At 38.4% G+C, this 25,590-nt stretch overlaps 1 protein-coding gene and 1 non-coding gene across 2 annotated transcripts in view; one reads left to right on the top strand and one right to left on the bottom strand.

The window, feature by feature from the left end:
* Nucleotides 1–25,590, top strand: part of DGKI (diacylglycerol kinase iota) — a 503,984-nt gene that overhangs the window by 261,823 nt on the left and 216,571 nt on the right. The window contains exons 8-10 of the mRNA XM_049774493.1: nucleotides 1,098–1,214; nucleotides 11,561–11,635; nucleotides 12,744–12,842. Coding sequence (XP_049630450.1) covers nucleotides 1,122–1,214; nucleotides 11,561–11,635; nucleotides 12,744–12,842 — 267 coding nt within the window. The 5' untranslated portion in view covers nucleotides 1,098–1,121. The remainder of the gene's footprint in view (nucleotides 1–1,097; nucleotides 1,215–11,560; nucleotides 11,636–12,743; nucleotides 12,843–25,590) is intronic.
* LOC126030842 (small nucleolar RNA SNORA22) lies at nucleotides 21,737–21,866 on the bottom strand. The gene has a single exon (XR_007503191.1). It is a non-coding gene; the product is annotated as a small nucleolar RNA SNORA22 (small nucleolar RNA).

The following is a 25,590-nucleotide window of genomic DNA, read 5'->3' as shown; positions in this document are numbered from 1 at the left end:
TGTTAAAACCTTAATACTGAGGTACTGTTAAAATTATTAGCCTGCATTTATTACTCCTTTCAAAACAAAAGAACATCTAGACTTGCCAAAATAATAAGGCCATTATACTTCTCAATGGCCCAGAAAAACCAAGTACGTGACATGCAATCTCTTTTTCTTCCCCTTGTTTTGGGGGCCACACCAAGCTGTGCTCAGGGCATACTCTGGATCGGCATTCAGGGATTATTCTTGGTGGGGCTTGGAGAATAACGGGGTACCAGGAATTGGCCCCAAGTCAGCTATGTGCAAGGCAAGTGCCTTACCCACTGTATTACCTCTCCAACCCTGAAGGTTTTTTGTGCTTTTTTAGTTTTTTTTAGTTTTTTTTTTTTTTTTTTTTTGCTTTTTGGGCCACACCCTGTGATGCTCAGAGGTTACTTCTGGCTATGCACTCAGAAATCGCTCCTGGCCCAGCGTCGATCAAACTGTAGTCAGTCCTAGGCTAGTGTGGGCAACGCTGATGCCTCACTGCTTGCACCACCACTCTGTCCCCTTTGTTATCTTTTGTGTTGACAACCTTATAACAGAGACCTTTTGCTTCTTTCCTGAATGCCCTAAACTAGAACTGTCTGGGAAGGATTTATATCTACAGATTTTTTTTAAATGGAGAGGTAAATGATCAGTATTTCTTTCCCTTTGGTTCCTTCTAACATTATCTTAAACCAACAGTTCTGTTACCAACACAAATCAGGTGAAACAAAATCATGTACAAAGTTAAGACTGAAAGAATTTTCCCAGATTCTACATCTTTATGTCAATATCCTACTAGGATATTATAAAGTTTTAGTGTGCTTTGTTCTAGTAGACTAATTTTGGGTTCTCAACGGTCTTTATTTTCTATAGTGAGTGAATTTTAAAGTGGGTATTTATTCTCTGGAGATTCCTATGACCTAAGTGTGTGTGCACTGTGTGTGTATAGGATTGTGTGCATGTTTATGCATGTGTATATGTGATCTCAGGTGTGCATGTAGGCATCCCTGTGGGGGCATGTACTGATCCCTCCTTACTGCAACCCTGCCCTGGTTCAGACTTGTGCCTTGATGTGTTTCTCTCTTCAGTTTCACAATAAGGTGACCTGTTTCATGCTGCATCACATCGAGGAACCTTGTTCTCTGGGGGCTCACGCTGCTGTAATTGTCCCACCCACCTGGATCATTAAGGTGAAGAAACCTCAGGTAACTGCTGGGCCCCTGGTGCTGCTGGGCCAGAGCAGAGGGAAAGTATCTGCTGCTTCTTGCTCTTCTCCCTCTACTAGTCTTTGGGTTTTTCTGGTCTTTGCTCACTCATCCTTCTGGTCCCATGCATAACTTCCCTAGGTTATCCCATGAGCCCTTCCCTGTACTGCAGCTGGGCTCTCTCATGGAACCAGCCTCCACTTCCTAAAGATATGAAAAGCGCCACAGCAGAAATGTCTCTCTCTTCCCCTTTTCTATACTAAGTGATAATCTCTTTGATGGGATCTCTTCCAAGGTTAAGCATTAATGGTGGGCACAAGAAATTATTAAAAGGCAACTTCCTTCTCTTTAGCGTGGATGTCTCTGGACAGTGACTATTAGGACAGATTTTGCAGGTTTCTTTATTTGGTTGAGTGTAACCACTTGCTTCCTATAAAATCCACAGACAATCATCACCTTCCTAAATGCACAGACCTGCCTAGGGAGCAACACTCTTTTCTCCATGTAGAGTAATAGAATTTTAGCATCTCAGACTGTCCTTAGTTCTAGGTGTAATTCCTGTCCTATAGAATCTCTGCAGCAAGATTCTAGTGGATTTGTCAAAGGTGACAATCTGATAGAAAAATATCCACTTCTGTACTTTCATTTGTACTTTATACATCTGAATGCAGTGCCAAATTAGGGGACTCCACTATTTATGCCATAGGAGATTTTTTTCTAGGTTACAGGCTCCTTAGAAAGTTGAACTGAACCTACCTGCTTTAAAAGATAAGGCATTCAGATGCTCTCCAGAGTCACTGTACAATTTATTATCCTTGACTCTGTTTTATTTAAAAATTGGTGCATCAGAGTCATTGTTTTGCTTTGTTTTATATAAAGTTTTTACTCTATTAGTGAACATTTAGGAACAACCTAATTAAGTTTTGGATCATGTAAACCCTCCAGGAGTTATTAATAGGGGCAAATGTAGCATCCTCACCTGTCACCTTTACTCTCACTGCCAGTGTAGACTATAACTAATCTATCTACTATATCTGTAAAACACTATCTGTAGACAGTCTAGAATAAATGTAGACTACCGCTAAACTTAACCAAGCCGGTTTTCAGTATTTTTGGTATTATTGAAACTTCATACCATTTCTTCTTTCTTGTGTGTGTTTACCCTGAAATTAATAATCTCTCCATGAGCTTTATTTTAAAGATTCATTCAATGAAATCAAAACTAATCTCAACAATACATATGGAAGGTTCTAGGTATTGATGTAAAACAATTGATTCTTGCTCTGGAGGACTGTGCATGGTAGATCAAGGAGAACTCCTTAGAGGAAATGGACTTGGATCTGCCTCTGAGCAAGAATGGTTATTAGATCTGCAGGAAAAAGAGATCTAGTAAGCAAGATATTGGACAAGGCCAGGAACTATAAGTTGTAAGACTGTGGGACTAAGATTGAAGTGGGAAGCCTGTGGATGGGTGTGTGGGAAGTGGGTGTCAGATAGCTCAGCTCTGACCCTTTTTTTTTTTTTTTGGTAAATGTGGACTTTATCCTCCTAACCAAGGAGCAGTAAAGTGAAAATAGTGTTTTACAAAGAAAAAAAAAAGATTATGTAGGATGAGGTGAGATTTTGTGAGAAATCATGTGAGCCACTGAGGAGTTAAGGAAACTACTTTGGAGAGCCATTCTGGGCTATTCTAGCCATTCTAGGAAATTTTCAAACAAATTATGAAAGTGGGATTGTAATGAATTCTTCCCTGGTCAGGATTTTTCTGCCATTCTTGTTTCAGCAGTGTCCCCAATTTGCCATTTATTTTCTCTTGATTACATCTTTCAATTTGAGGACTCACTTGCAGCTGTAACAAAGTACAGAAGAGCCCGCTGTGTGTTTTTTTGCATTGCCCCACATGCTCACAGCTCAGTTATGTGTCCTCATGCAATGTAGTGATGCACGGTGGATCACATATGGGCAGTTTCTCTCCAGAGTAGGGATGTGGTAGGCTGGACCATGATTTGTGTTAGATACATGATGCTCTGTGACCTTTGTACCATGACACAGATTTCTTGGGTTGGCTTCTCAGAACACTTAACACTGTTAAGTGTTAGGATGCATTGTTTTGTTATGTGCAGTATTATGCAGAATTATGACTTGCCTGCTTATAGTGGCTTTGTTAAGATGAGAAAAGATGAGAAAAGCTTCCTCTCCTGCAAGAGAACTTTCATCAGTCAGGCCCATTTTTCTTCTGTTCCCACCCTATCTCCACCTTCTTGGAAATTTTGTTTTCTTTGGCTGAACTGTTTTAATGCAAATCACAGCATATTCTTTAATATGTAAATATTTAATATTCCTCTAAAATATTGCATTTTAGAAAAATAACCATACACCAGAACCTTATACTTCAAATTTAAGAATCCCCTATATGCTTGTTTTTCTTTTTGCCACAGATGTTTATTTCTGTATTCATTGTGTAGTTTTTCAATTGGGACCCCAAGTCTACAAGTTCCTTTTTGTGAGTCTATTCTTTAAATCTTTTTTTTTTTTTTTTTTTTTTTTTTTTGGTTTTTGAGCCATACCCGGCAGTGCTCAGGGGTTACTCCTGGCTATATGCTCAGAAATAGCTCCTGGCAGGCGCGGGGGACCATGTGGGATGCCAGGATTCGAACTAACCACTTTAGATTCTGGATTGACTGCTTGCAAGGCAAACGCTGCTGTGCTATATCTCCGGCTCCTATTCTTTAAATCTTTATAAATCTATAACAGTACTTCATTTTTTTTTCTTTAGAAGTTATTTTTAAATCACCATGAGATACAGAATTTCAAAATATTGATAGTTGAATTTCAGTCATATAATGTTCCAACACACATCCTTTTGCCAGTGTTCATTTTATACCACCAATTTCCCCAGATTTCCTCCTATTTTTCCACCTCTCCCCAGCCTGATTTTATGGCATGCACCTCTCTCTCTCTCTCTCTCTCTCTCTCTCTCTCTCTCTCTCTCTCTCTCTCTCTCTCTCTCTCTCTCTCTCCCTCTCTCCCTCTCTCTCTTGATTTTATGGCATGCACCTCTCTCTCTCTCTTTCTCTCTCTCTCCCTCTCTCTCTTTTTCCTTTTAGGCACTATTGACTTCTTATTTTCTATTTCATTTGTCAGTTAAATAAATCGGGCCATTTTTCCCATAAAACTTCCACTATTTGTATTTTAGCTGATTGAATCCCTGATGTGTTTTCAAATGCTTGCCATTAATGGCCACAATTCTTGTAAAATAGATCTAGGATTAATTTTTTGCTCAAAATACTACATGGGTGGTATTTTGTATTTTATGATATTTCTTTCAAAGAAATATGTCAGTGATTGTATTTTCATTTAGAAGTCAGAATCCTCATCTATATGACATAAGTCATAAGATATGACATATCTTAAAAGCCCAAGAGTAACTTTCCAACTTTAACTTTGTACTTATTTAGCAATAAGTTTTCTGTAAAGAGATTTTGCCTTGGCAGTCATGTTACAAATGATTGATTATTGCCTTTTCTTGTAAAATTTCACAATAATTGTTGGTATTTTAGCAACATTTATTGGTATTGCCCTGGCAAACATATGACAAATAATTGAATATTGCCTTGTAAAATTTCACAATAATAGTTGGTATCTAATAGTTGGGATGGTAGTGGTAATATTTGGGGAAAACATTACCAATTATGAATTTATATTATATACATATGTCTTAAAACACATAAATGTGCTTAAATAAATATTTACATAAATATATTTAACCTGTCCTATATTTTTCTATAACAAATTATGTTATAGTTATATGTTATATATGTTATAGTTATATAACAAATATGTTATAGTTATGTATAGTCCACTTACCTTATTATTATTATTATTATTATTATTATTATTATTATTATTATTATTATTATTATTATTATTGGTTTCTTGTCACACCCAGCAGCGCTCAGGGGTTACTCCTGGCTCCATGGTCAGAAGTCGCTCCTGGCAGGCTCAGGGGACCATATGGGATGCAGGGATTCAAACCACCATCCTTCTGCATGAAAGGCAAATGCCTTACCTCCATGCTATCTCTCTGATCTCTATACTCATTATTCTTATGTACATTATTCCATTTCTGATCTCTTAGAATTCTTTCCATGTAACTAGTCTCTATTTTTCCTTAGTTATTAAATTTTGGGCAACTGCTTTGATTTTAGGAATAACCTTTTGTCATAGGAATCTGTTCATTTCCTGTTCATGTCAAGAATCAGCCGCTTCTCTAAAGAGTCTTTTTTAAAAAAAATAGGAAGTATTATTTACACATAGGTAAAATTTAATGATCTAGCTAATTTTTATCATGAACTTTTCTTCATTATATTATGTGATTAAGGACATCATAATAATGGGTTCAAGTAACTGTTGGATACTTTGTTGTAGGAAAGTTTTAATATAAAATATTTAGCATTGACCTCAAGAATTTTGATTTTGAAAATCAAACTCATAACACTATGATGTAATCCACTCTGGTTATTTTAACCTTCATGAATTAGGTATCTCTAAAAATGTTGATATTGCTTTTTATGAGCTCTGAAACTCATCAAGGAAGTGAATCAGTTAATTAAATTTTAGTTTAATAATGAGTATGTAGTGAGTTTAAGTGTCATAGAGATGCAAGAGGAAGGAAGGAAGAAAGGGAAGGAGGAAGACAGGCAGGAAAGAGTGATGGAGAAAGGGAGATAAGGGAGTTAAGAAGGGAAGGAAGAAAGAGGGAGTCAAAGGGAGCAAAGTTTTGGAATCAAGTCCAAATCCATCAATAGATTTAAACCCAAAGTAATATGTAAAGTTGCAGATGTCAGAGTTTTGGACTAAAAATGATCGTTGTTGATACTTTGAGTAAAGAATCAATTAGTGATGTGCAGATTCTAATGCAAGCTTTTCAAGCTGCTGGAATACAACTTGCTTTACTTTATATATTTGTGAAATCATGTTTTGGAAAACAGGAGTGTGAATTTTTAATAAATGGCAATTCTCTATAAAATGCTTTAAAACCTATCTTTCCTAATTAATAAAATAAATCTTATTGGTACATACACATTTGAATAATTTTTCTAAAATGCAGTATATATTTGGTGCTGCTGATATGTCATCTTTTATTCCATATAAATGGGCATTCATACTGTTTTTAATATTTTATTTATAATCAGTGCTGGCATTTAACTCCTTTATAATCTTGTATGATCTTTCTTCATATTAGTTCTTTCTGGTTATCTCTATGATTCAACAATCTTAAAATGCTGGAAACACATGAAGTCTAATATTAAAGGCAAATATTATCCCTCAAAATTGGCCGTCATTTTCTTAAGCCTATTCTATATGCTAATTTGTACTTTCTCTGATTTATATAATATACTTATTTGGAGTTACTGAGACCCTGTCTTTGACATTTGGAACAAGTTTCCAAATTGTTCTGCTCCTATTATCTATCAAAGTTTTGTCTAGTCTCTGATGGGGATAGGCTTCATTTAGGATTATCTTTTATTTATTTATTTATTTATTTTTGCCTTTTTTGGGCCACATCTGATGATGCTCAGGGGTTACTCATGGCTATGCACTCAGAAATTGCTCCTGGCTTGGAGTCCATATGGGAAGCCGGGGGATCAAATCGAGGTTCATCCTAGGTTAGCGTATGCAAGGCAAATGCCCTATTGCTTGAGCCACTGCTTCAGTCCCGGATTATCTTTATTTTTTTAATATATAAATCTTTATTTAAGCACAATGATAACAAACATGTGTGTAGTTGGGTTTCAGTCATAAATAGAATACCCCTCTTCACCAATGCAACATTCCTACAATGCAACAGATCTAATAGATCTGTTATTCTAACCTCCTATTATGATACCATAACTTAGGGAAACTCCTTGAAGAGTAATAAGAGATAGTTTAGTTTTATTTACAGTTGAGTGATTCTTCCACAATCATATTTTAATAGCCCAGGAAGGAGTTGTAAATATGATAAAGATTTGTTGGGGCCAAAGAGATAGCATGGAGGTAGGGTGTTTGCCTTGCATGCAGAAGGACGGTGGTTTGAATTCGGCATTCTATATGGTCCTCCGAGCCTGCCAGGAGCGATTTCTGAGGGTAGAACCAGGAGTAAGCCCTGAGCGGTGCCAGGTTTGACCCAACCACCCCCCTCCAAAAAAAAAAAAAAAAAGATTTGTTGATAGGATTATTTTGTGCAGAGTGATTCAGTCTTAATATTTGGTACAGAAAACAGACAACAAAACTTTTTTTCTTAGGACATTTATAAAAAGAGTGAGCACTCAGTGGGATAGGGATGTATACTGTGAGAATTAGAAGAATGCAAAAATCCAAATGAGGGTACAATATTTTTCTGTTTTGTTGGTGTGATACTTGTGAAATGAACCCTTTGTATCATTGAGTTAGTTTCCCATAAGAACAAGAAAGTTTAAGAACACAGGAAAAATAGTGAAAGTTTCTTGAATAACTTACCAACAATTCCATATGATAGCATTTGGGCATAACTTTTGATTCTTAACAGAAGCTTTTTATTTTGTTTAATCTTTAAACAATACTGGCCAAGATAGGTGAGCAATGTAGGTTATGATGATTAGTTGACAGGCTTGATATGGTTAAAACTGTTCCAAAATCACCTTTAACAACAGTCTGTTCCTCGTGGAATTATCCTGCCTTCTATTCAAAATAAGTTACATATTCAAACAGATACGTGTGAACGCCTACGCAGAAGGAAACCCCGGGGATTTTGAGGCATGCTGTGTAATTCCATACTACTTATCTCTTGCTATTTGACTATTCATAGGGTTGTAAGCTTACTCAGAACTCACATAGAAGCATCCAGGTACTGTAAGTCAACCACTCTGCTTGCCCTTTGCCCCCTTCTTGTCTGTGAGTTGAAGAAGACCTCAGCTGCATTTGGCTCGGGAGGTTCAGAAGCTCCTGTATTTGCTCCATCTATGTTAAAAGAAGCCTCTGTGTGTGTCTTTCCCCTATCAGACTTGAGTACCTTGCCTGCTATGTATTTAGACATCAATCCTTATTTTGATGTGTTTTTCTAACTCCATTTCCCAAATGTGCTTGCTCATAAAAACCACCCAAAGAACTTAAATATCTATAATCAGATAAGTTTAGGAAATGATTAACTTGATTCTTTGGGCCTCTTTCTTGGAACATAGTTGTTGATCTTCATCAAGAACTAAAAACCGTAGAATGCAAGCATTTGGTGTTCCTTGTAGCTCTTGACACAAAATGAACTATAACAGAAATGTTAGCATTCACTTCCTAAACATTCTTTCCACAAACCAAGGAAGGTTCAGTAAGTGTTGTGAATTATGACAATGATTCATGATTTCAACAATGATTTGAGTGCATACTATGTGCCAGGCATTTGTGCTAGGTGCTGGGGATATACAGCTGTGAACGAGGCAACTAACATTTATGGAAGTGCTTATCATGGGATGGATACCAAGCTAACTGCTTCACATACCTTTTCTCGTTAAACCTTCACAACTGTCCTGTGAGGTAGGTATTATCAACTTCATTTTAAAATTAAGCAACTGTTATTTCAAAAATTCGATGCGGCCCATGTCAGAGATCCAGTGACAGAATCCTAGAATTCACCCTCAGGCTGTGAGACTAGGTAATTCCACTGAGTTTCTGCTCTACCACCTTATCAGTACTCACTTGGTTCTTTTGTATTCAAAGAATGTTTCAGAACACAGGTTTCATGCTAGAATTGTTGAGTATTTAAATATATATATACACAGTTATATATTTAAAATTATATAATTTCCTGGGTTTTAGCACAAATTAAACACAAATATTTTTGATGGATCCTAGCTATTGACCGATATGCACTGAAGGCTGGGAGCCTCTAGAGCAGAGAACCATACATTTCTGTGATCTGCTGCTTTCCTTCATCAGAAAACTTGACATCATTCTTATAGAAATCTACCTTCTCTAAGCAAACAGAAAGATGCAAACAGAAAGTTATATCTGAGGCTACTACCTATCCTCCAAAACTCCCTCTAAGGTCCAAGGGGTAGGGAGAGGGGCACAGTTGCATGCTCTTTGTGAAACACTGATCGAGCATTTCATAAATTGCCATAACATAGATTTTGCCTCTGTCAAACTTAGATTTTCTAGCATTCTTCATGGATTATTTGGTTGGTGAAATATTTAATGACAGTGCATTTCTATATTTCCCTTTTAGCAAACTCAGAATTTGTTCTATTACCTCTATAGAACTATATGAAAATTTCCCCAGAGAGAAATATTTTCTATAGAATTATATGAAAGTTCCAGAAAGGAACATTATATATGTGCATATACATATAAACATAATATACTTATGTACATTCACATACACAAAGGAATTCAGAAAGTGGGTAACCCGGGGCTGGAGTCAGTGTGGTGGGTAGGGTGCTTGCTTTGCACACTAGGTTCAATACCCAACACCACATATAGTTCCCTTATCTTTCAAGGCATGATCCCTGAGTGCAGAATCAGGGGTAAGTTCTGTGCACCACCAGATGTGCCCCCAAACCAAACCAACCACCAACCAACCAACCAGAAACGGGTAATCTATTGATAGGGTATGTACATTTGACCCTTGAAAAACATGGGTTTGAACTTCAAGATTTTACTTACATGTGGATGTTTAAAAAACCTTTAGGTTAGGTCCATGTTGGAGTTAGTGAGCCACAAATACCATGATTAAAATCTCCTAATACATAACCTGATTTTGTGGAGGGCTCACTCACTGTAACACACTCTTTTTGTCTGTGAAGATTATAAATGCCCCTAGTATCACAATGTCCAAGCATTAACTGCATAGTCAACATTGAGAAATGTTAAATTCATGGGAAAAGAACCCAAAGAGCTCCAGGATCTCTCTTTTCTGGAAAAACTTAGAGAATGTAAGTCTTAATCAAATGGGAGGAAGAAAGTTTAATGCTGAAGGTTTTTCAAGGAAGTTTTATTCTTGGTGAACATAAGCCACCATTCACTTAATTGTTTTTATGGTCTAAATTAAGTAAAAGCTAAATAGTTTGTATTTTGCAAATTTGCATGTATTAGAATATGTACTCTGAACTAATGTTTATTTCTAAACTTTACATAAAAAATTACCCTACGAAGTAGAACAAATGTTTAAGTTTCTTCAATCTATGTAGGAAGACCTTTTAAACTGCTTAACAGTACAAATGTATATATGTATAAATTGAAGTGTTCTGTATTCCAAGCTTTAAGTACTTCGTTAAACATTCTTCTGTGGGTCAGGAGTATTTTGCCTTTGTGAAGGTGGAAATTAATTATAACTCTCCACTGTTACATTATAGATAGTCTATGTCTCCACTAATTAAGCCTGTTTTTGCCTTTAACTAAGAGTTGTGATTGTCCTCTAAAAGAGGTTCTTGTCACAGCATCCTTTTCAGTATGAAGAGTAAATGGTCAGTTAAGGTCTTTACAAAGTTCATGGTCCAAAAAAATCCCTAGAGAAAAAAAAAAGAGAGAAAATTAAACTTGGAGTCTCTGTTTCTGAAAGTCAAAGGCAAATCTCTAAGAAAAGTTCTCTGGGTGCTGTGGGATGGGTGGGGAGGGGTGAGTAAAAAGTTAGTGATCCTTTATAAGGAGGGGAAAAAAATCAGTCATTTCTACCTCTATTCTGAGAAATAGATAATGTCTACTCTATTTTCTCAATATTTTGAGAAAGCTGAGTGATTCTTCAAGTATCTTAAAACTTAACCATCAACCTTGATGCAATAGTTGGATCATAACGTTCCATTGGGGTGGAAGAATTTTTTGTGACTATTACTAGAATAGGTCAATACCAAGAAGAAAAGGGTGGGGGAAAGTAAACAGAAAAAAAGAATAATGTAAAGAAAAACATGAAAAATGGCCTCCTTTTTTACATTTCCACATAGGTGATCTCCATACCAGGAGATGAACTTGAACTTGAACTTGAACTTGGTTGGGCGGGAGACGGACCTGGTTGGGCGGGAGACTGGAGCCCCTCAGAGAATTTGGGATTCTTCCATTTTTACTGGGAGGGTTGGCAGGTATAACATGTGTTGTTATGTGAGTCCATGAGAGCCTCCGGGTTTCTAGCTCCCTGCCTCTCCGTGGGGTGGGGAAATCACTTGCTCACACTCGACTGATTTCTGTCTGTGGCTTACCCATGAACAGTGGCTTGGAAGTGTCAAAGCATGAGAAGCATGCGGTCGGAAGCATGTGCCACCATTTCCTTCTACATGGTTCTGCATGGGGATAGCTCCTGGGCACTAAGCCTTGGAGCTCAGGATTTCTTTCTCTCTTCACAGAACTCCCTGAAAGCTTCAAATCGGAAGAAGAAGAGAACAAGCTTTAAAAGGAGAGCCAGTAAAAGAGGAATTGAAGTAAGTGTTTCAGGATTTTAGTTCAACCAAAATTCTTCCTTTAATCCATATCTGCCTCTGTCCAACATGGAACCTACAATTTCCACCTTGTTTTTCTGACATGGTTCCTACCACTCTCTTTCCTTCATTATTCTAAGCACACTGGAATTCTGTATTTCTTAAAATATAAATTTGTACACATATCAGCATGCATACCAACATCCATCTATCACACAGATGAGGTTGAAATAGTTTCTAGTTGACTTCATATGGAAAGTTCTAGCAAGAGAAAACTAAATCAAGATGTGGATGATTCAAATTTTGTGTGTTTACTGTTGTTCTTCAAGGGTAGCTGTGTATGTGTATTGGGGGTGTTGATTGTCTCCCACATTCTTTACTACGGGGGTGTTTTTCAAGTTATTTTTAGGAATCAGAGAGATAATACCAAAGGTAGGGTACTCGCCTTGCACACAATGGCCCCAGGTTAAACCCCCAAAGCATGGCCAGAAATGATTCCTGAATGCAGAGTAACCATTGAGTACTACCAGGTGTGGCCCCCAAACAAAACATTTTATTTTTATTGGCTTAGAGAGATATTATGATTTACAGTACTGTTAATAATGGTTCTATGCATACATAATACCATACCTATACTCATCACCAGAGTAGATACCTTCCTCTCTCTCTTAAGGTACCTTTAAGGTACCCTTTAATCCCCACTCTACACAGCCTCACAAAACTCAGTTCTGTGACCCAGCTTTCCCACTCCATTGGTGCCTTACTTGTGTATCTGAAATCCCATATGTGATACAGATCAATTTTTGCAGGGGAGGGTGTTGGGCCACACCCGGTGACGCTCTGGGGCTACTCCTGGCTCTGTGCTCAGGAATCGCTCCTGGCAGGCTCAGGGGCCATATGGGATACTGGGGATTGAACCTAGGCAAACTTGTACCAACTATACTATCACTTTGGCCTGATGGAGATCATTCTTTAGCTACTCTTTCTCTCAATGAACTTCCTCCAGCATTGTATCATTGTTATAACAAACTGTAGGATTCTGAGCAGTATAGTTTTCAGTCACAATGTCTTGACTGGGCCTATTTTCAGTAATGCTTCTTTCTTCTTGCAGCAGGAGAATAAAGGCCGTCCCTTTGTGATAAAGCCTATTTCTTCTCCTTTGATGAAACCCTTGCTTGTGTTTGTGAACCCCAAGAGTGGAGGCAACCAGGTGAGTCATTTCTTATTTGTTTAACTCATATGTTTCAGTGCTTCCTTGCAAAAACAATTTCCAGCACCAATTACAATAGGGTTGTCTCTGTCAGTGTTAGCTAAATCTGGACCTGGGGATCAGGAGACCCTAAGTATTGAAAACTTCTAGCTAATTCTTTCTACAAAGACAAACCAAAGATAGGCATTTGAACCATTTGTGGACACTTAGGCTCAAATGCAATTTTAAAGTCAGTTATTAAGATTCTTTTTTTCTAGCAAGATGATGTTGCTAATGCTTAGTAACAAATCAAACCAATTAAACCAATTAATTAGAATCAAACCAATTAATAAGGCCCATATAAATCAGTAGAGACGTCTTCAATTTCTCTTAAATCCTAATTTTTTAATTTAAATGTTTGTGTGTTTGGGATGCACACCTGCCTGTACTTGGGGGTTACTTCTAGGTCTGTGCTCAAGTTACTCCAGATATCATAAGTTTTGATAGAGGTCAGTTGTGTGCCAGGCAAGAGCCTTAACACCGCTGCATGATGTCTCTTCATTCTCCAATTTTCACCTTTTAGCAAATGCTTCATTTTATTTAACTACCTCCAGATAAAAAATCAGTCCCTTGAGGCTGAAGCAATATTACAGCGGGTTAAGGTGCTTACCTTGCACAAAGCTGACCTGAATTTGATCTCCAGAATCCCATATGGTCCCCTGAGTTGGCCAGCATTGGTCCCTGAGCATGAAACCAATAATAAAACCAGTAAACTACTAGGTGTGACCCCAAAACAAAATCAAGCCTTTTCTTTCACTTTCTGAAGCTGAATCTTTAAACTTTAAAAATTTTGAGGGAGATGGTGGGAATGTTGCACTGGTGAAGGAGGGCGTTGAAAAAGTAAAAATAAATAAATTTTTTTTGCTTGTTTTTGCCTTTTAAATATATAGCTAAACTATATCGCCATCTGCTGGCAAGAAATATACCTAGCACTTAAACAAACAGTATTTTCTAAGTGCATCCTTTTGCAGTGAACACTTTCAAGAGTTGCTGGTGTGTCCTTATTTTACACAACTGCCTCTTTTAAAACTCTTATCTTAAGGAGGCATTTTATTATGATTGTTTCTTTGTTTTTCTAACATTTTTAAGTGGAGTGATTGTGCGGGTTCTGCAAAATTCTAGAAGTTGGTAACAGGGTATTTGAACTGTTTTGAAATGTTTGAGAAGGGACCATAATGTCATTTCTGAGTATTTTCTCCTGTGGAGAAGAGGTTAAGCATACAAGATGAGCTTTACTCCTGTATAATCTTCACCTCCTAAGAACTTGAGAATCTCACCCTCTTCCTTACATGGAACTGGTGATTGAGTTGCAGAGACCTGTGCCTCTGAATTGCATAAACTAGTGTTTCTCAGCCTTTTACTGACCCTGCTTTCTCCCTTCTGACCTTTATCTTTCTGGACAGTCAGCCTCTCAACCCCATCCAATTCTACCGGTTGACCACTAGTCTTATGCAATTTTCACTTGTGTCCCCTTGGAATATCCTGGGGACACATGGGAAGGCAGATAGCCCCAGCTAAGGAAAACTCACATATTTCATTATGATATTGTAGGGTTTTCCTGGGCTCATGTTCTCACATATTCTCTCAATGATGGCGATTAATAATCAATTGCTAGGTAGGTTAGATAGATGATTCTTGTGAGCTGGCCCTGGGAGTGAGGCATGAGTTTGGTTCCTGGATCAGAGCTTCCAAGGATTTTATTTGAGTTGCAGATGGAGAGAAAGGGTATCCATCCACACTGTCATCTGTAGACAGGCTTCCCCAGACCATGGTCACCTCTTTATGTCAGGGCAATCCATGCTACGTGGGAGAAAAGGAAGAATACTAGAGTAACATATTATTAAATTTTTTTTAAAAAGAATACAAGAGGGGCTGGAGTGGTGGCACAAGTGGTAAGGCATCTGCCTTGTGCATGCTAGCCTAGGATGGACCGCAGTTTGATCTCCTGGTGTCCCATATGGTTTCCCAAGCCAGGAGCGATTTCTGAGCAAATAGCCAGGAGTAACCCCTGAGCATCACTGGGAGTGGCTGAAAAACCAAAAAAAAAAAAAAAATACAAGATTAACTTCTAAATTCTGCCCCATCATTTATCTTTTCTTATTTAGCTTCTCTGGAAGCCAAGTTCCTTCTGTTTTATATCTAGTTCTTCATTTATAACTAAACTCATAGTGGATCAAGTAAATAGATTAATCTTATTCATTTCTCACTCCAGAACTATCTAACCTTTTCTTCAAAAGCTATTATCTCCCATCCTACACTGTCCCCCAACAGCTGCCAAGGATTCTCAAAACTGTTCCTGAAAGAACAGTAGGCTTTTAGTGAAAACTTCTATGCAAACTAATTTTGCATTGAACATATAGCATGAGGTAACAGAGAGTTGGAGACTTGTTGAGTGTGAGTTATATATAAAATATAATTAATATAATATAATATAATATAATATAATATAATATAATATAATATAATATAATATAATATAATATAATATAATATAATATAATATAATATAATGTAATATAATAATATTATAATATAATATAATAATATAATATAATAGTTAACCCTGCCAATAGGAAAGAAAGAAGTGACTCACTTTCTGTGAATTGGAATTTGTTAAACTTCATTCTATTGAGAAGATGATTTCCATTAAAGCCCCAGACTAGCATATCCTAGAATTAACATGTGTGGTAGATTTTTTTCCTCCACCTACCAGGAATGATTAAAATAATGCAAAAATGCTTTCACCCAGACATTTAGCATTTTGGATTTTAGAGAGATTACTTATCTGAGTAATAATATCATGTCTGAATGGAAACTCTGGTAGAGGAACCGTGTGTGGCTGTGTGAGTTATCCCAATACAGTTTCTAGGGAATTGGGTGTACTACACTAAACTTGCCTGGCTTAGTTAATACTTCCTCCTACAATGAATAAATAAGGATACTTAGGTGTTCCAATTAATATTAGTTAAAAAAGAACATAAAACGGTGGGGTCTCTTAGAACATTTACAGCCTCTTAATGGTTTTTATTCTTACGTTTTAAAAAGGTGTTAACACATTGGTGCTTACACTGCAATTTGTGTTTCTTGCCATCTGGTGGCTTTATTAAATAAATCCTACTTTCTTTCAATATAGATTAAAGTTTTTAGTTTATCAATAAGTAAATTAATTTTCAACTCAATGGTAGTTTGTTTACTTATTTTGTTTAAGGGCTTAACCAGCAACGCTGAGAGGTTACTTCTACCTCTGTGCACAGAAATCACTGCTTTTGAGGCTGGGGGATTAATCCAGTTGACCATGTGCAAAGCAAACACCCTACATGCTGTACTGTTGCTTCAAGCTCCCTCGATTGCAATTTTTTAAAGTGTACAAAGCCAGTATATTGAGTTATTATACAATCTGTCTTATGTGATATCAAAATTTGAGCAATCTGTGGTACATACTATCGAATGGAACAGTCAAATCTGAACTTTAGGTGATACACATTCAATCACCTGTTTTGTGTGCTTATTAGAAACTAAAGTTGAAATGTGTCTGCTGCCTTAGCTGAAGGTGGGAGGAGTAATTAACATTAATCATTTCATAATAATCTAGGACTCTAAAGTTAAAAATTAATTTTTGGTAAATTAGTATGACTTTGTGTTTTATTTTGTTTTGGGGGTCACACCAGTGATACTTAGGGTTAACTTCCTGGCTTTGAACTCAGGAATTACTCCTGGAGATGCTCGGTACCTTATGGGATGCTAAGGGTAGGACCTGGATCAGCTATGTGCAAGGCAAGCATCCTACCTGCTGTACTATCTCTCCAACTTCTGATTTATTTCAGTAAATTTGCTGATTATTAGAATGAGTTTTGTGTTACTGATAAAACATTATTTGAGACAATCTCCAAATGAGCTGATGTTTATGAGAATTCTAGGATGAGAATGATCTGATATTTAATTAGCATTATGTGTCTAAATCTGTGCTTGAATTTTAGAGAGAGCAAAATATATACTTTGGTGGAAGTGAAGGATTAGTTGTAATAATTAATGATAGATTGTTATTCCTAAGTTTATAGCAAAGCCATGATAAAGCAGGACTTTTAAATTACATGTTTGAGTAAAATTAGGAACAAAAAACTGTATTGGTCTCCTTAATAATTAGCATAGTGGGGCCGGAGAAATAGCACGAGGTAAGGCTTTTACCTTGCATGCAGAAGGTCAGTGGTTCGAATGCCAGCATCCCATATGGTCCCCCGAGCCTGCCAGGAGCGATTTCTGAGCATAGAGCCAGGAGTAACCCCTGAGTGCTGCCGGGTGTGACCCAAAATCCAAAATAAAATAAAATAATATAAAATAATATAACTAGCTTAGCAATATGATAATGATAAATAACACTATTAGTCTTTATACCCTCAATTATAATTTAAAGAATAGGTTAATAAGGAGGGGATGAATTTAGAATGGACTATTTTGTGTCACACACAGTGTTGGACACATAACTATTACATGTTCATTTAATGTTCATGATCACCATAAAAAATAGCTGTTGTCTGCGGGGTCCTGAAGCCCCCCAGGGGGGCCCGGCCAGCAGGAATTAGCTGGGGAAGCTTCTCAGACGACTGCACTCCTATTTTGCTGAGTGAAGGCACAACCACACCTGTAAGAAATCTGAGAGAGGTTAATAATAAAGACCCAAGGCAGCGTCTCACTGTTCAAGGGTCCCTTTATTGGCTACAGTTCCTTCTTATATAGTGAAGGAGAAGGGGGCAGTACAAAGGTGATGTCAGTCATACTTTTGGCGCGAAGGCCCATACAAGGCAAGGATATATTTCAGGTTTCAAGGAACAAAGAAATTTAGGCATTCTCTAAATAAGGAAGTGGGCAGTGGGTCTAGGGGGGCTGGATGACCTTCAAGTTATGATGAACGTGCTGTTTCCATGGAAATTTCTAGTGACCTTCCAGCTGCATTCCTAATTGCTTAACTATCAGGAGGTGGTGCGAGATGTGCCTGCCTCAGTGATCTTGAACAGACAATGTAGCATACACTTATTGATAATAGCCTAGTTCACTCCGGAATGTGGTCTTAAGGAGTGAGGCCTAGTTTCTGATAACGGTACCAGGCAGCTTTTGCTCTCCTCCGGGCTAGAGCTAATTATATCTTGCAGCTGCATGCCTTTCTCTTTAGCTCAAAAAAATTCACAGCAAGACTGCAAAATGGCTTTTAGGTGAAAAGCTGGGCTATGGCAGAAAGAACAGCAATATGGCCTCAAACAAGTCAGTCCCCAACATCTCCCCCTTTCTCTTCTAATAAAAGAAGGAAAGTCGTGAGCGGGTGGTAGAACCGTGTCTTAGGCTACAAGGCTTGACCAGGTCGGACACGGCCAAAGCCGCATTTAAAAGGTGGCTACAAACGCCGTGGGTGTGCACAGGGATCCGAATTATGCGCTGTAGCCTTTTCGGGCCGTGCCCTAACTGGGACCTTGCTAATCCCGTCATAGGTGTCTCCACAGCCGAGAGCACAAGTGCCGGAGCGAGCTCCGCTTGTTAGCTATGCGCTCTATCTCCTGGAAACTTAGTGGCTGGAAAGGCGGCTTGGTGACTAAAGCCAAGTTTTCACAGGAGCCACGCGGGGTTAGATGCTGGTAGTTAACCTGAATAGAGGTTTTTGTCTGTTCATCTACCTGGTTCTTAATAAAGGCAGTGATTTTGCGGAAAATCCATGGGCTAAGAGAAAGGAGCAGCATGAGGCTAATGAGTGGGCCCAAAATAGTGGACAAGATAGTGTGAAGCCAAGGAGAAGAGAAAAACCAGCCCTGGTACCAGCCTTGTTCTTCATCGAAATGTTTTTCAAAATCTTTTATACCGTCACCAATGTGTTGAACGCTATTCCTAACTAATCCAGGTTTATCTTTGAAAATACAACATTGTTCCTTAAGGGCTACACAGACTCCCCCCTCTTACATAAGGGCAAAATATAGAGCACGACGATTTTGGAGAACAACATCAGCAAGGGAACTAATAGTATCTGTGAGAAATTGCAGACTAGTTTTGATTTCATTAATGTCTTGTTCCACTGCTTGAGTAAGAGTGCGGAAATTGGATTGAGAGGATACAAGAGAGTAGATACCAGTGCCAGCGCCAGTAGCGCCAACAGCAAGGAGCACTGCAAGTGTAATGGAGGTGAAGGGCTCACGGCATTGTCGAGAAAGGGATTGAGAAGAATAGGAATAGGGTGAGGCGGCAGGAGAGGGAAAGATATGTTCTGAGTGAATGGTGATTTTTGGAATGAGAATAACGAGAATACAGTAATCATGTGAAAGGAGGAAAGAAGAACGAATGATAAAAGGAGTAAGACCAGAAGCACAGGCAAAATAAGTACCATTGGGAGCTAACAGATAGGGTTGTGAGGAGGAAGAATTGTAGATGTCAATAGTTTCGTTGCACACGTCAAGTAATTGGCTAGGAAGCAGGGAGTCGTTAGGCTTAATGCAGAGGCCAGAGCCTACGACTTGACCGACTGTAATGCCATGTTGAGGTTGTGTGTTCCAACGGAGGTCAGAGGGGTTGGAGGTAGAGGAAAGGTTGCCAAACACTGCAACACCTTCATAGAAAGGAGGTTGAGGAGAAAAACAAAGCCAACATCTTTCATAGGCAGGATCTGTAAGGGCAAGAGCAGAAGCATTTATGAAATTGAGAATAACCTGAGAGGACGGAGAAGGACCTGAAGGCATAGTGAGCTGTCTGAGAGAAGGAGAGGCAGATGGAAGAGGATAAGGAGGAGAAGGCATGTGTGATGGACCTGAATGAGGATGAAAAAAAAGTGTTAGGACCAACGGCGAGGGGGTGAGAATTCGGCAACTGTTTAAGTAAACGGAGGGAAAAAAGAAGTCCAGGGTCGGTACGCCTAACGTAAAGTCTGAGTCCCCATTGTACGGGTTGAGTCCAGTGATGCCGACGTCTAGCAGCAGTAAATTCGATGATGAGGGGGTTACACCAACCACGGGTAGCAGAGGATGCATCACAGTTCAGAAAAGGAGGAGTTGGGGGGCGTGAAACGGTGATGAAGTCCCAGGAGGAAGAGGGTTTCCAATAAGCAGTTCCGGTGGTTTCACAGCCCCAGGAGGCGCAAAAGTGTTGGTTATGAGCGCCACACTTATAGTCGCTGGAACGGGGCCGGTGGTGACCAGGGCAGACGTAGAAGGTGGTGAAGGGGTGGCGTAGTACATCACGGCGAATAACAGAGTTGCAGCCACCGCTAGCAGGGGAGTAATAGTCATCGGGGTCAACAGCACGAGGTTGTGGCAGGCGGAAATTGGAGGTGCCCCAGTATAGGCTTGCACCCATGGTTAGGGCACAAAGGTCGACTTGCAAGACCGGCCAAGGGATGGAGGTAGAGAGGATGGAGGTTGTTGGTGGCATCGGTGGGCATCGAAGGCAGCTAGGCAGAGTGTCTAATTCAGCATTGTCAAAGGTGGAGTCAGTTAGAAACAGGTTTGCAGGAATGGCGTCTAGCAGGAGGTTTATAAGAAAACAGCTTGGCAGAAGGCAAAATGGTTACTTCATATAAAAATTAAGAATTTGCAGAAAACATTAGCAATTTACATTACACTAGTTATTTTTGAATACCACGGGAATGCTATTTGACCTCTGTTAGACTTTGGCATAAAAGAAAATTTATAATTAACAATTGCTAATTAAAAAAATTTTTTTAAACTGAATATAAAGGATTTTTCTTAAACATCTAGTTATTATGTTAAAGCTGGATGCTATTTTTTAGCCATAAATACATATTCTATAGGCTTGAACTTACACATAGCAGGAAAGCCAGGTGACTGCAAAGTCCAGAAATTCTCCAGGGAAAAGTTATCCCCGATGGCCATTGAGAAATCTGGGGTTTGCCATCCCTCACACTTTCCGCCATGTTCTTAGAAGGACAAAGCTAGCTTAATACATAATTTTTAACACATGATTTTTAATTGTAAGATGCCAGTTTGTGAACTGACCAGACTGAACCAGGTTGAAAAAATTAATTGAAATTTAAAAAATGGATAAGGCTTTAAAAATTGTATTATTATAAAATGTAGAGATAACAAATAAACAGACAAAACAAAACAACACTAAACACAACATTTTACACTTGTGGCCACTTTCATTCATCACAACAGACACATAAACAGACAAAAGGATTGATTTAAGACTTATTTATAAAAAATTGACAAGCGCTTTTAAATATTTAGCTAGCATGTTTGTGAGAAGAAAAAAAATTTTGTAGAAAAACTTTTTTAGTTTTGAGAAGTACTTAATGTAGATGGAGTGGAACTTTGCTGAAAATAAATTTTAAGGTTTAGATTTAACACAAAACATTTTTAAAACAATTTTAATTTGAAGTTTAAAACATTAAGTAAAATGGTTAATGAGCACTGTAGAAGGAGTCTTCACTCTGAAGTATGAAATCATTTGCTGTAAATGAATAGGTTTTCTTTAAATTGGTTTTGCAGTAGAATAGTAAGACAGCTGCAATAAAGTGTTAAAATTTTTATGATTAAACACAATAGCATGAACTATGATTATTAAAGGTATAAAAACTGATTTTTTAAAAAACAAACAACTGTTTTTACTATGAAGACTTTAAGTGAATAATTTGTAAAAAATATTATATACTAAATTAACTAAATGCTTAGATTATTATAAAATATAGTTAAAGACATCTGATACATTTACACACTTAGAACTTAAGACTAAAATTATATTTAATACTAGTTAATTTGCTTATAAAGTTTAGTTACTTTTATATATTACTTATAAAATTATATATAATATATTTTTCATTTATATTATTTTTTTTTACTGCGACACAAATATACAGATTTGTATAATGTGCTGATATTTTGAATGCACTTAAAATAATAGTTCTTTCAATGCAGAAATAAAGAACAACCATTGCTGTAGCACAAAGTTAAAACTAAGGGTACTATAAAGCACACCTAGGTGTTCACTGTGCATTAAATTAGCTATATTGTTTAAAAAGGCTAACCACATTATTTTTCACATAATTTTGTAAATACTTTAAAAATTAAAATAAAACTTTTAATAGAAATATAAGATTTAAATTTAACACTTTTGTGTTCGTTTGGATTTTAAAACACAAAGAAGTTTTTCTTTTACCAATATTTTGTTATCTGTAAAGTGACAGAATTATGACCTTGCTTTAAAATTTTCTGAGAGGCATGAAAAAAAAAAAGTTTATTGCTCTTATCTTTCTGTTGCTTTTTAATGTTTTAATAATTACTTTACACCACTTAATGCACTAAACCTAATAACACATATTTGACGAAGTGTAGGGCTGACAAGGTGAAGCAGAGTCTTTCACTGATAGCTCGGGGAGGGGCTAGCACAGTTAACAGCAGGAAGGCTAGAGGCAAATTATTTACAGTTAGCAGGGTGTAATGATATAGAGAAGAAAAAAAAAAAAGCAATCTTTTAAGATTAATTACTAATTTATTGGAATTAGAGGGAATGGCAACCGAAGAGGGGAGTCTGGGTTGCAAAAGCACCATGAGAATCATGGTTTTATTAATTGATTTGAGAATATGCAAGAGATGCTACTTTTCAGATTTTTTTTTTTTTTTTTTTTTTTTGAATAACAAAGATTGGGTATTTCAAGGTGAATTGGAAGGCTTAAAGTGGGAGTGTCAGGGCTTGAGCTGGCTGTTCTCCAAGGCTGGCAGGAAAGAGGCTGAAGGAGGCTGAGGATTGGTTTGAGCAAAGTAAAGGGTACATTAGGCTCAGAAGTTTTAACAGCAAAGTGTAGATATCGCAAGGTTTTATGGCTTAGCAGATGATACTTTGTAATTATCCTGCTTACTGTGCCCTTAGAATTTTTTGTAGGCACTGCAGCAGTTTCTGTTTTATGGCACTTAGCCTCACTTTCATTAGTTTGTCTCTTTGAGTTCTCAAGAGGGGGGGCCTGGCCGTGGAATTCAGTGGGCAGAGGACAGACAACTATAGATTTAGGAGGGGGGGGGAAACGCCTGAAGGGCAGAAACCTGTGAATTAAGAGAAGCAGCCTGTTTTTGAAGGCTTAAGATTTGTTTAAGATTTTTAATTTGGCCAAGTAGTTTCATTTCTATAGCTTTAAGAGGGGGAGCGGTGAGAGGAGGGAATCTGCCATGGTTAGGGACTGAGCGTTCTCCGCGGTGGAGGCTGCTGAGCAGGCGGGGGAAGACTTTCTCCATTAGGGAGAAAGACAGGAAAGGTAGCGCTGGTTTTTGAGCCAAGAGCATTATCAAGTTTGTTAGAGAGGTGAGAGACCATGGATGTAATTGTGGTGAGTTGGGAACTCAAGTCAGAAAAATGGGGGGGGGGGGGAGAAAGCAGCAACAGTTTGTTGCCGGTGTGGGGGAGCTGCTGGAATGCCGGCTCTGGGGAGCGACTTCCAGGCGCAGAGGGCAGCAAGAGCCATGTTGGCAAGCTGGGACCTGGAAAGTGTGTGCTGTACCTTTAAGGTATGAAAAGAGGCGAGGCCAGCTATACGAGCTTAGAGATCAGAATTCCTGCCTGTCTGCAAGGGCTTTGCAGCGGAAAAAAAAGTTAACTTCCCAAGAGACAAAGAGTTCAGCTTTTAGATTCTAAGCAGGAGAGCGTGTAAGGGGCTTGGGGGCCATAGGAGGTTACGGCTTGAAATGGCTCTTTGAGGCTTTTCCAATTAAAGGCTTTGTATTGTTGCAATTGCTGGCTAAGGAGGGGAGGGTGGTGAAACAGGGACGGAGCTGAAGCTAGGGAAGTGAAGGGCTGTTTAGGATTTTGCACAGAGGGTGCAGCGGCCTCTTCTGTAGGGGTCTGGGTGCATAGAGCAGAAGCATGGACAGAAGTAAGGGAGGGATATAAATGAGAAGCATTAGAGAGATCTTTAAGAGCATTAGTTACTTTGGAGACAAAGGTCAGTGGTGGAGGGAGGACAAGGGGAAGTATTCTCAGAGGGAGAAGGGAGATGAGAGACAGAATTAGAACGAGAGGGAGTCCTGGAACACTCACGGGAGACTTGTTGTACATGAGATTCAACGGCATGGATGATGTCTTTGGCGGTTCCGGCATTTTTAGTTACAATGATATCTCTTAACAGGCTCCAATATTGGAACATAATTTTTTCCTTCTGTGAATCATCATTATTTACAAAATAATCACTCATTTCATGTCCTACTTTGTCCCAAGTGGACGCAACAATTTCTGGACAGGTAATAATAAACCAATGACATACATTATGAATAAACATAAGAAAATTACAAATATTCTTTTTTGGTAACCTCTACATGTCTGGCTTTCAACTCAGACTGAATATCAATAATGAATTTAAGTTCAGTACTCAATGAAAACACCCATGGAAGTGAAGCCAACGGGCGAAGCCCCAAGAGCCAATCAGGGGCGGTGATCAGAACGACTGAAAAAACTGCAGTTTAAATATTTGATTAAGGCTAACTCGTTTCAACGCCTACCCGGATGGGGTATATCCTGCGATTTACGAAACAGCTCCGGACTCGCCGACCCGTAGTCGTTCGGAGTGTGGCGGTGGTCTTCGAGCCCAGCGTTGGGCGCCAAAATGCGGGGTCCTGAAGCCCCCCAGGGGGGCCCGGCCAGCAGGAATTAGCTGGGGAAGCTTCTCAGACGACTGCACTCCTATTTTGCTGAGTGAAGGCACAACCACACCTGTAAGAAATCTGAGAGAGGTTAATAATAAAGACCCAAGGCAGCGTCTCACTGTTCAAGGGTCCCTTTATTGGCTACAGTTCCTTCTTATATAGTGAAGGAGAAGGGGGCAGTACAAAGGTGATGTCAGTCATACTTTTGGCGCGAAGGCCCATACAAGGCAAGGATATATTTCAGGTTTCAAGGAACAAAGAAATTTAGGCATTCTCTAAATAAGGAAGTGGGCAGTGGGTCTAGGGGGGCTGGATGACCTTCAAGTTATGATGAACGTGCTGTTTCCATGGAAATTTCTAGTGACCTTCCAGCTGCATTCCTAATTGCTTAACTATCAGGAGGTGGTGCGAGATGTGCCTGCCTCAGTGATCTTGAACAGACAATGTAGCATACACTTATTGATAATAGCCTAGTTCACTCCGGAATGTGGTCTTAAGGAGTGAGGCCTAGTTTCTGATAACGGTACCAGGCAGCTTTTGCTCTCCTCCGGGCTAGAGCTAATTATATCTTGCAGCTGCATGCCTTTCTCTTTAGCTCAAAAAAATTCACAGCAAGACTGCAAAATGGCTTTTAGGTGAAAAGCTGGGCTATGGCAGAAAGAACAGCAATATGGCCTCAAACAAGTCAGTCCCCAACAGTTGTCCTCCTAGTTTATATGCTGAATTTCTATGAAATGTTTGAAAAAGCTGAACAAAACATTAATTCATATGTCAATAGCCCCCAAACTGACCAGTCAGGGTCATTTCTAGAAGGAGATGAACCCTCCCAAGGTCTTGAAGAAGATTATATAAGGAAGGGATATAGGGAGGTTCTAGCTTTCTTATGATTTATAAGATTTTATTTATTTTTTGAATAATATCTTTATTTAAGCACCACGATTGCAAACATGTTTGTAGTTGGGTTTCAGTAAGATTTTAAATGCTCATGATTATCTAGTTAATAAATCAGCTAATTCTGACTGAAACATGGTCTTATTTCTACACTACTAGGTTGATTCTCAAATATAGTACAGTAGTATATACTAACTTGC

Source organism: Suncus etruscus, chromosome 1, assembly GCF_024139225.1.
Source record: "Suncus etruscus isolate mSunEtr1 chromosome 1, mSunEtr1.pri.cur, whole genome shotgun sequence".
NCBI classification, from domain to species: Eukaryota; Metazoa; Chordata; class Mammalia; order Eulipotyphla; family Soricidae; genus Suncus; species Suncus etruscus.
Note: the sequence above shows the minus strand (reverse complement) of the source record. Positions and strands in the feature narration are given on the sequence as shown.